The sequence below is a fragment of the Sinohyriopsis cumingii genome, chromosome 6, assembly GCF_028554795.1.
Source record: "Sinohyriopsis cumingii isolate HCF-2022 chromosome 6, ASM2855479v2, whole genome shotgun sequence".
NCBI classification, from domain to species: Eukaryota; Metazoa; Mollusca; class Bivalvia; order Unionida; family Unionidae; genus Sinohyriopsis; species Sinohyriopsis cumingii.
In genome coordinates, this window is record NC_142966.1 from 161,238,739 (window position 1) to 161,251,494 (window position 12,756).

General features: G+C 33.9%; 1 protein-coding gene across 1 annotated transcript in view; it reads left to right on the forward strand.

Annotated features, from left to right (window-relative positions):
- The window catches only part of LOC149798405 (uncharacterized), a 106,092-nt gene extending 93,609 nt beyond the window's left edge, over nt 1-12,483 (forward strand). The window contains exons 10-12 of the mRNA XM_089963605.1: nt 3,691-3,754; nt 6,398-6,461; nt 10,996-12,483. Coding sequence (XP_089819731.1) covers nt 3,691-3,754; nt 6,398-6,432 — 99 coding nt within the window. The 3' untranslated portion in view covers nt 6,433-6,461; nt 10,996-12,483. The remainder of the gene's footprint in view (nt 1-3,690; nt 3,755-6,397; nt 6,462-10,995) is intronic.
- Nucleotides 12,484-12,756: the final 273 nt, after the last annotated feature.

Sequence of the window (12,756 nt, forward strand, 5' to 3'; positions counted from 1 at the left end):
AAATGATTTGGCAATAACAGATACATGATATTGTTAACAGATTCAAAGACCACTTCATTGATGTAACAAGCGTGAATTACAATATCTTAGATACTAATGAAAATCATAACGCGTTTACAAGATTTTAGTAAGTCTAACATACATTAAAATGTACAATTCACTAATCCATTTTTATTATATGCATATGTAGCATGTACACTAAAAAGGCTAAATTCTAAGATATTGGAGTGCTTGAACGAAATAATCCAATGATCTTATGACGTAAGACGTGATAGTAGAGCACACAGAATCGATGGAAATTAACATGCATTTCTGCCTAATTACCCGGATTATGTAACTTTATAAAACCCCATTATTCTATTATATAACGATATTACTGTTAAAAGTGACATATTGATTAGTTTGTAATTGAAAAGGAAACATATGTCTATATTAAATATACTTTTCGAAGGTTTGTGTATTGCAGTGATCCCGCTATGCGGTCACTTTCCTTGTTTCTCTGATACAATTCCGCTGCACATCGAAACACATATCCATAATTACAAATTATTACTAGTTGTTTGCTGAAATAATCAATTGTTGCACATTTAATCCCATATCCTTGTTTGCAGAATATTTTACGTTTTTTGTCGAAATAAACGTTTGCTTCAAAACATGATGTAAAATATCATCCTCTCTTATGTTCATAGATTTGTGTTTTATGTGTATTTAGCACTATGTGATGGCTTCGCTCAGATTGTTAATTCCAAACCACACCAACTATATCATCTTGCTTTTTCATGGAAAAAATATCCTGGACAATATTTTGTTGGCAATTGTCATGTGGCTTGAAGCAGAGTAAAACAAGACCTCAAGGAATATTAGGATCAAAATGTTTTGTATGCTACGTCTAACCGTCTCTGGTTAATCCATTTCAGACACTTGAAAGGGGTGGGACTGAAACCGAATCTATGTTGTTTACAGGAGTGTTATGTGAAGCGATAAGGGTGTATTGGTAACCAAGGAATTTTTTTTCTCTCTGGAACAACACATTTGTTTTCCAGCCTCCAGTAACGCTTGTTAATGGACTTTGTTGGTCTATAAGTATATTTGAATAAATAATTTTTCCGGCATTAACGCTGACATAAAAAGATTATCCTTCTGTCAAACCTGATTAACTGCCGACAAATATATAAATATATATATTCTACAGTGAGTCTGGTGACTGACCTCTTGTTTTCGTTTGTTTCTTAACGTGTTTGTCAATAACCCGTCAGACTAATAATATTTAGACCATATCATTAATGGACATTTTTGTATACAAGAGTGTATTGTCATTCACATTTGAACGCTCTCTCATCTTATTGCCACTAAACATGTACCATAACTACATACAGAAGTTTCGATGTGCAACAATACAAAATGGCTTGATATCGAGTCATGTAAAGTTTTATATATACTGACTATGAAAACATATATTTCCAAGCCAATCTCAAAGCGGCTGTACTTCGTGGTCCAGATTTTTTGTAATTTTTGGTGTGATATCACATCATTCCTATATATGGTTAATACTCTATATAAGTAAAGAATGGAAAGGTGAATAACATTCAGCAGTGTAATATTTATTTTGAAATTTAAAGATGTATTTTGATTTTTATAATGGCTTATTAAATAGTCGTAGAGAGGACAATAATATGCTATTTGCTGAGACCTGATTTGACATGTCATTGAAGTACAAGTGTAATGTATATTTAATTTAGCTCGTCTGCCTCACTTTTTAGACCGCTCTGTTGGCTTAAGTGGTGAGAGCATTTGCCTCGGATGCTGGAGGTCGTGGGTACAAATCCCGACCAAGTCATGACAAGACTTATAAAAATGGTACTAGCAGCTGCATCTCTTGACGCTCACCATTAACAGGTTAGAGTTCGGGCTGGTCGGCCTAGTGTCAAGATAATGTGACTGGGTGGGATATGATGAGACATGTCTGCGGTCTGATGCTCCAGTGATATACATCAATATAAACTGCCGCACTGCAGATATCGTAACGATATGACTGGGAAATTGTTAACGTTAAAAATCCAAATCACACGCACACACACTTGACTTTTGTCAGTGTCTGAGTGTAAATCAATTATAGCCTACCTGACTTGGTCTAGCATTACATGCCAACTTAGAATGTTCTTTAAGTGTACTTTTTACCCACATCCTGGTCGTTATATTGTGTGTTAGGTTTTATATTAATATTGGAGTTCAATCGGCACTCTGTCCTTTGGACTGATGACAGAACATTTAGATCATTTGGGATTTAATTCACATTATTATAAGTTACTTTTAAATTTTCTCAATGTAACTTTAAGAAATAAATGTATTTGTTGATTTTTACAAACGTGTTGGTTTGTTTTTCATCTTTTTGTTACTTAGTTTATGACTAAAGAGCAGTATAACAAGTTTATTTTCATGTTATAACTGTTGGCAAATTATGACTACTAGCGTATCGCACTGACTTTTGTGATATCCCCTTTAATTAATACATATCAATAGACCCAGTAAATCAGATAATTTTTTATTAATGATCAACTTTTACATTTTCTTCTACCAGACGTCATGTTTAGAATGACAACAGATCAAGAACGTGTAGTCTCTATGTGCAATCGTTTGCTCTTGCTTCGCCATTAAGATTATCAAATTATGTCAAACTATTAGTGATGTATATTCTACCGGTAACCTCGCTATCAAAAGAAGCACAGAAAATACAACAACCAATGATATTTAAAAGGAAAAATCCCGTACGTACATAATCTAAACACTACTTCCATCTAAAGAGTGAAATATGAATTCAAAATTAATCAATTAGCAACCTTAAATTATATTGTTCTAGAGGGGAGTTTTCTAAGACTATACATAACGTAAAATTTCACTTGGTAATGCCATAAGACGATTTGCACGAGACTAGCCTTTTCACTCTTTATACTGCATTACTGTATATTTAAACTATTTGATCGAATGGTCTTTTGTCATGAGAGAAAATGATGCGAAAGCATCAACATACACTTTGACAAGATCTACCATCCATTTGCATTTGGAAACGATCCACTTCTTTGATACGTGACCATACTAAGTGCGTGCGAGCTCTGTTTGTAAACCAGAAACCTCCTCCGCACAGTTATGTTTGACCGTCTTTAATATGAGATTACAGTGAAAACAACCTTAATCGCACGATTTGCGATGCTTGAATCAATTGAGATAAAGACAAGTGAACATGTATACACCTTCAAAAGTATCAAATATGTATTGCGTAATCTTCTTTTTGTATACGATACATGCTCTCTGAATGCAAATATGGTTTTGGGAGTTTTGTTTTAAGTTAAGTATGGCGATGAAGACGTTTTTACTATACAAATATAAATCGCCACAAACATGCTTTTTAAAACTCTGCAATCCGATTTTTCATTTCCAGATATACCATTTAGTGTCCATTAGCTCGAGTCGTATGTGCATCGTAATGTATGAACTCACATGCTAATGAAATTCACAGAATACCAGCCCCATGTTTTCAGAAACATGCATTTGGGAACTCTACAATAAGACATTATATTTAGTATCTACATCTATATTTAGTTTACATTGGCTAGAAGATTCGCTGCATCCAAATGAATGAAACTTGTTTCACTGACATATTTTCTACAGCTCTTGCAAATACCTTTTCTTCAGCAACTCCGAGCTGCGAATGTGACTGAAGATTCTAAGTACTCCACATTAGAATACAATCAAGTTGGTAAGTAACCTGTACCATTGTCACGTACCTCCTACAGAATTATTACTAACTCCGGAGAAGGACGGACAATTAAAAGGTTAAATAGCTCCCATCCCCCAGTCAGCATACCCGATGGTCTAGGTTTATAAAATATAAAAATGATATTTTGAAGGTATAAAAAATTTATAAACTATATCTCGGTATTCAACAATTACAGGATAATTTTTCAATGTAATTGCTTACAATTAATACAAGACCTGTCCAAATTTGCATTTATTTCATCATGCAAAACTAAATGTGAGAGTGTTTCCTTCCCGTGTCCCTTCTATGTTACTCATCTATAACTTCCGCCTTTTATTCCTTTGTCGATACTCCAGTACCCTTGTTTCCGTTCTCCAGGCCCTGCTTGTCGGTACTTCCGATACCCTTGTGTCCGTTCTCCCGGCCCTGTTTATTTCTGTACTTCCGGTACCCTTGTTTCCGTTTCCGGCCCTGCGCTTTCACACTACTGCCTATTCTCCCGGCCCTCCTCGTATTCTCCTCTCTCTCTAATCTTCGGGTGGCGTCCTCTCTCACCCGCAAAGCTTCCTGTTGCTTAGAAGGGACGTAAATTTTGCCTCCTTGTTCAAACAAAGGAGAATTAACTCAATCTCACAGACCTTTCATCAGCATAATGGCAATTAAGTCATGGGGTCAAAGCATACACTCATATCTAAATATTCCACACACTCTTGTTATATAATAAAGGCTATAACAACAACAATAATATCATGACTTCTGATGCATACACGCATATCCCTAATTCTCTACATAGCAAACTATCAACATCAACAATATTCGTACGCATTGTTTATCTTACAAATTATAAAAGACACATTCAGATATAAAATTCCTAATTATACGTGTACAAGGCCAACAATGCACATCTATATATTGAAACACAAACAAGTACAAGGTCTAACACTACTCACTATTAAATTCAGTTAGAATATTAAATGTATGCTAAATTAAATGCAGATAACGTATAAATCTTACGACACCTAGTTAGGAAAGTGAGAAAGGTTCAGGCGAAAATGTTTTACCTCAGAAACCTTTGTTACAAATCTCGTCCGAAGTTCCTAGAACTCGCTTCCCACCCTTTTATCGAGCGCACAACTTCGGCACTCGAAACATAGTCTGGTGTCTCCAACTTCCCTGTGCTTGCCCTCGTCATTGTCCAAACTGCACTGATTCGTTCACAATGAATGTAACAGAATAATGTCTGGCTGCGTGAGAAACCATCCCCAAAATTTGACTATCTTTGTTCTGATTGGATACCGGTGGCCTCTTCGAAAACTGTCTGGGGTAGTAGCACCGATACGTGATAATGTCGGGATTCCGGTCTCAAAGCCTGAGCCGACCGGTGACATCACTGCCTATTGCAAGACAAACTGAGTTTCTCACCACCGCGGCAAGGTTCTCTTAGCCATTGCGTTAGGTCCAATTCGAGGCTACTTAAATAGCCTCTAATTGGACCGTAAATCAATGGCTAAATCAAGGAGAGGTAATTTGTTTGTTTCAGAAACGGTCTAAAGTCGTAATGTAACACGTATTGACATTACCCAAAGTACTTTGAATTACGAATTCTATCAGAAAACATTTATAAACATGAGGCAGGAATTGTTAGCGAACTTTCTCGTACTACCTGACAACCATATATGGATCAAAAACATAACTGGACTTTAACAAATGACTTTCGTATTACAAAAAGTAATTTGCATCTGGTGCTTAAACATGCGTGTCTTCATTTCAGGATAATCCATGTATTACATACATTTCCTTGCCTTTCATGGAACGTTTCAACATAATGTTAATATGATAATTAAAATCCAAATTATGTTGAAACGTTGCAGTCACTTCAAAGGGAGTTGATGAGCTTAGGAAAGGAGAGAAGGGTCGTTCTTGGAAGAAAATACATATTCCTTTGCATAGAGATCGAGAGAGCCAGAACAAAGGTGAACTTAGAGACCTTGCAATACCTTATTTAAATGATCCTATTGATACTTTTACAACCTAAGCGACCAAATAACTAATAGAAAAATAAAATCGCAGAACGACGAGAATAATACATATTTTAGTGTGAAATATATTTTGCTTTAGTGTATTGGAGGTATTTTTCTTTCTCTTTCATTCTCAAATCAAAGTGTAGCTCATGCCACCATGGAATGTCATAGTCTGCGTATCAAGAAGCAATCACAGGTATATGTCTCATTACCTGTGACAGATATTTTTGTCCAATACTTCTCCAAATATTTTCAGCACAAATCTTAAAATGCAACATTGCAGAACATTTGAGTTTTCGAAATGTGCTTACAATTAAGGCACGTGTATACTGAAGAAGCGTTTTCAGTTTCCATATGTCTGAGTGTGCTATTGCATTCTCAGTGTGATTTATATTGATTCGTTCTTATTGTAAGATGTGACCTTGAAATTATAGCTTACAATAGTTTCATGTAGAGCACAGTTCCATAGTTGCATAGAAGGCCTTTAGTTTTAAAATTCATATGTACAATTATCAATAATTTTCAAATAAATCTTTTTTGAGGATTCTGTGCATCGAAACACATAATGAACATTTATTCTCTTTACAAACCATTTTAATTATTTTAAACATTCTTTATACAGACAAACGAATATACGACTCAGATGAAGGCATTTAACTACTCAGTCATGCAGCAAAGTCGAGTAGGTAAGTAATTACTATAATGTCCGATAGAAACAACAAACAAACAAACAAACGCATGCAAGAAGGTAAATTTAAAAGAAGTTTCAAAATAGTAACGTGTTAAAAGAGAAAGGTTTGTATGTGGAAAAGGATTGACCTTTTAGTTTGGGTTGTAAACCTTTTCTGCCTTTATTTACATTTTGTTTACCCTCTTGGGTGTTTTTACAGGATCGTAACCTTTTGAATATTGCTTCGTAAACCATGTTTGCTTTTGATTGGATTGGATTTGCCTCCTGAAGATTTTGCGTTTCCAAATTGTATTACCTAGCACAAGTTCGGCAATAACGAGTCAGAGTTATTCTGAAGTGCCATTAAACCCGATACATGCATCCATCCATCCATACATACATCCATCCATCCATCTTTACATACATACTTACATACTTACATACATACATACATACATACATACATACATACATACATACATACATACATACATGCATACATACATATTAACGTGTATCTCTGCGATATACTATAGTGCTAATTTATACAGGTGACCTAATTATAGAGTAAAATATTTTAAACCTATTTGACATAAGCAAGCGTCTTTTCATAACCTAAATCTAGAACATATTAGTGATCTACTATATTTCACATTTCGATATAAATCCACACAATATCCGGTCTATTTCATTCTCTAATCTGTATTTGCCTTAATTAAAATTTTTTCTGTACAAAATAGTTTACATATTCAGTAACAGTGTTGCTGAATATCATTCCTCTCTCCCAAACCTACATGTATATCTTACGTATGTTTTAATCTTCTAAGCATACGTGGATTTATGAAGCATGTTTTAATCTAACACGTGTATGAATGCTTGTATACATATTTTATTATTTTATGTGAGCGTGTTAGACACTGTAAATAGTAACTTTTTATGTACACATACATAGCATTTATGGTTTTAATATTTTGTTATAGAGGACTACAAGTAAGATTGGTTGTTTTGATACAGAGCCGAATATATTATCCTAAGTAAATACATCAATTGTTATCATTATTATTATTAGTAGTAGTAGTAGTAGCAGCAGTAGTCGTAGTAGTAGCATTCTTAACAAGAACAATAATTGTAAAACAATTATTTAGCAAATTATTTAAAAGTTAAAATGTTCATTGAACTAAACAATTTCGGCAATATGAGCAAACAATTCATGACATTTATCTGTGACATTGTTATCACGGACTTAATAAACTTGTCAAAACATTGCTATCGAAGCAAATATTTTGATGTAATATTTATGTATGGTCTACATTCAAATATAGTTACATAAGAATGTCCTTAATGTCCATGTAGAACTTCCAAGTTGTTCAAACATAACTCATGGAACACAAATCGGAATTGTAGCTGTGCTCATGTGTTGACAGGTAGAGACATTATACAAACATAGCAGACACACTCCTCTTGATGTGTTTGCATGTGTTCTATTTTTGGTGTGTTTATCTTTACTATTGTATGTTCGTTACTAGATTTATAACACAATATCTTCATTTCTAGAAAATGGAAAGTTATTACAGATATTGACCCAAATAGTAGGCGGAACCTATTACGTCAGATGGCTGTAGCATTCAAGTTTGTACTCATTTCAGGATTTAAATTTATTTTCGTTCATTGGAGTATGAACATAAGACCCGCTGTATAAACTATATTATCAACGAAATCCATTATACTTAAGTTTGTGGATCATACATCAGTGAATGTTGGACAAAGTAAACTGGTCGTTGCTTATAACTAAATTTCGCATATAATAATATATCAAGTCAGACCTGAACACAGATTACTCAAGACATGGGTTAGCATTTTACTGAACATGACAAACAGTGGATTCGGCAGCCCTCATGGATGACTGAACAATCCTACTCAGGATTCCACTGCTCACCTACGTAGCATAAGGAAGGGTCCGGAAAAGAGGCCCTAAATATGTACTGATTATATTTAACCCTCCTCAGCAAACCGCGGCTGAAGGGAACCCAGCCTTAGTGGTCGAAAAACTTACAAGAGGACAAAAGTAATGCATTTCCATAGTAGTGCCTAGAACATATGCCTACTAGTCAAAAGTACATCAGCAGATCAACAAGATTGATGACAGCAGGTCTAGTTGGTACAGAACTGATCGGTTTCAACATATAGATAGCATTTTTCAGTAAAACTCACCTAGACGAGGAAGTACAACTCAACGAAGGAGACAGCTTTATGTCTGGATGACGATGGCCACTGGGAAGCTCAGAATGGTGCAGTGACAATAGGTTCGTAGTTCAATATCATGATTCATTCTAGCAGATGACCACAAGGAGAAAAGGTGACCAAAAAGCGTAAGATCTCCAAATTGAACTAGGAAAATATGAAACAAGCATCTGTCGAGTAAAAGTGTAGGCAAATGGATACATTCGATATAAACTCCAAGAATGTCGAGGTAAATTCGGCATCCTTAAGAGACTATGTACTCAGATGAATCATATATACCAACACATGTAAACTCATGATTCCTTTGATGCTGGAATTAAGTTATTTTTCAAAGAGAAACATAGGTTGTAGAAGGCCTGTTTAGAAGACAGCACTGCATGATCTAAGAAGGCAGCCTTCAACAACATCAAGAGCATTGTCCAATCCAAATTCAGAAGCAGCAAGACTCATGGCTAAACAATTAGGCAGACGACATGAAGAATTATTTGATACTTTAAGACAATCTACAGGCCACAATCATCAGGAACATCTCCAATACTGAGATAAACGCCAAATTACAAATTTTCGTGACATAATAAACCACATCGAAATTAGTAATATGTGTACGTGACATAATAAACAAACCTCGTTGAAACTACCAAATATATAATGTTCGGGTTAGTGAAGTTAATGTGCACGGCTGCATATGGAAAATTGAAAAAAGTATAAGATATATAATGAGTTCACGATGACAACGCTAAGGAGATAAATGTCTTCGGCGCGTAGTATGCTGACTTTAAGGGGTGTAGAGGAACCCCGGGTGGTCGGGTGGTCAAAACGCTCGCCTTTACTAATCACTGCCATCTCATGTCTGTGTGGGTCCGAGTTTTCTTTTCTACCAGTGGGGGTATGTGAGAAAGCTTGTCACAAGCTTCCCAGTGTTTCAAGTGTTCTTCCTCCATCAGCACTAAACCCTCAATAGCAAAGAGTGTCGAAGTAATACGTAATCTAAGACGACTGACATCATTTTTATTCCGAGCATTGAACGTCTGCAGACTAGAAATTGGCAATATAAAACTATATAGCTTCAATAACAGTAGATTGCATTTGTGAGGTGTCATTATTTTGTTTGCTGAAAGGCCAGTTTTCTATTCCTTACTATTTATTATTGTATTGCTTATAAATACTTCGCATTGCGTTGGACTTTTCTTATCATATATGTCATACATATACTCCAATGATACACACTTTGGTTTATCAGAAAATGTTCGTTCTTTGTTACCCATATTTCATCTTACTTTTTTATTTTTTTCTGAAGTAGATTAGTCTGTGCATTGTTGACAAGAATTGTAAATTCAAAAAAGCATTTTATTTAGTATGGGGTGCAAATATTTGGTCTCTCATTATTTTCTTTCCTAGTCGGTATATATTCATTTGGTTTATTGGTAGTCTTACTTCGACAACTGTTTTTTGGATCGTTATTACTAAAATCACGATTTGGCTTTGAACACGAGACTTTCTTGCAAATAAATCACCCTCCTCCATTCAAATAATCAATCAATTTAAAAGATACAATTATGTGAGAAAAAAAACAAAGAATTCCTAGGACAACGACTGACACATATTTATTTTATATTTTATGTTAGCTCGTGAATGATTAGATTTTCAAATATAAATATGTTTACATTGGGGTCAACAGACAGCGACATAAAGAAGAAATTCAATATGAAAATTTCTAACTTCCTTGGTCTAGTAGTAGGAATGGTCACCTGTCACGTATGACTACCAGGTTCAAATCCAACAATATGCTTCTTCTTCTTTTTTTAATACTGTTTTTTTATCTGCTTTTTAAACCGTGATTTAGAAAAGGAATTATGTAGCTGCTTTTATTTTCCGTGCGAAAACATACAAATCACTGCAAAACACGAACAAGGAACAGCTGATATTATCGCGCATGGATACCGCTAGAAAGCTCATGTTGCAATTTGTAATACAATTTGCCTGCTAATACATTTGAGCATTAAATAAAAACAAAAAAATATTTAAACAAATTGCTTGATCAGAATGAGTAACGAATATATGTTCAACTCGTCGTAATAGTAAGTTTTTCACTTACTCGAGGAAATATATCAGTTATTCACTCGACACACTCAGATACTATATATATATATATATATATATATATATATATATATATATATATATATATATATATATATATATATATATATATATATATATATATATATATATATATATATATTAAAATTTTCATCATTTAGCTAATCTATTGAAATAAGTTTACATTTTCAGTTTCTTTTATTTTGAAGCATACAGATAGGAGAGAGACCTGCTGGATGCATATTGTTATGATGAACCGCAACTGTATCTGAAGAAAATCATGTTATTCAGGAACAAATGCAAGAAGAAATTAGAGATGCTTTCAAACAGATCAAAAATAAACTAACTGTCAGTGCGTGAGAGTTTACGTTTGAATGCGAAATACGTATGGTAATATACTTACTTTGTCAACCACAGAACGCTTGTCGTCGTAATAATTAAACGCTACTTTGTTCATGTATTTGTTATACATATCACACTTGAACAATCTGAACGATCTAAATAGCTTCATATGTTGATAAATCGTTATGTTTAAGAGGGGTTTTGGGCATATCTTAAATATTGAATTCAGTTTTGTTACAGATGACTCTAGTCCTCTGCAATATTTATTTTCAATTTAAACAAATCGGAACAAATATAGTTTTACCTTCACCCTGAAAAACCCCTTTCATAGTGGTACACGGGTGAACTCATTATTGCGAATTTGGACCTTCTTATTCATTAGTAGGATACCAAATTTTTCTCCTTTGGATGTCCACTAGGGAAGCAGAACTTGATGTTTAAGTTCATGGCACAACATATAGTTGCATGCTTTGACGTAGATGTAGAACAAACATGTCACTGTCTTTAACAGCCCCGTTATGTCACAGTATTTATGTTCGAGGTTTCTGTAGTGGGATTCGTAAATCAACAATATGGATAACTGTACATAGGTTTAATGGCTTTCATCTTTAGCTTTGTTCAAATTGATTGGCACTAAATCAAGAGTTTAAGAAGTACGTTTTTGTTACTTTATTTTTCAGGGTGGATCTAAAAAGATACTGATGGCCAAATATGTACATATTTTTGCTTTCCTGAAATAATGTATATCAGTTTTTCATGAAAATGTAATTTCTACCTTTATGGCTACAACTAACAGTTGTTATGATTATATGAACATTATACAACGTTTAAATATAAAATCATTGTTGCTGCGTGTGCACTTGATACATCATAATCAATTCTTGTGATGGAAGAAATTTCTAATTCACTTATCTTCATATGAGAATGCTGGAATATGTTTGTGAACTTTTGACTCGGATTGTGACATTTTGTGCCGTCTTTTAACCGGAGTGTTGCAAAATACTGAGTATTTCCTCCGAATGCTTGTTTTACGACCGAGAAATTCCTTCTTTTTTAAATATATGGATGTCTGATTAGCATATCCTGTTGATTATTCCTAAAATATAAGTATGCATTGACCATCGAACATATATAACATGAACAGCCACACGAACTGGAAACCCATTCCGATTTACATGTAAAACTATATGTCACCTGTCGACACAGATGGAACGTTTAAAGTCGTACGGTCAATGGACACTCAGCAATAAGGAAAATATATATTCGTCAAACACTAGAATCTAATATTTACAATATAACTAAACATAATTTACAATACATAATAGTACATATATATATATATATATATATATATATATATATATATATATATATATATATATATATATATATATATATATATATATTCTTATGTCACGTGTTTAGGGTCGAATACATAGTAACTCAAGAAAGAATGAAAAAACAAGCTTTGAAAAATACAATAATTCATTTCCCTGGAAGAATTATGTAAAAGTGAAAAATATGAACTTACGGTTTTATAGAATCAAATCCAAAAAAAAATCCAAGAATAATGTTTGAAGTCTTAATGACTAAATGTTCTACTGATTTCAAGTTCGAATCCCGACTAA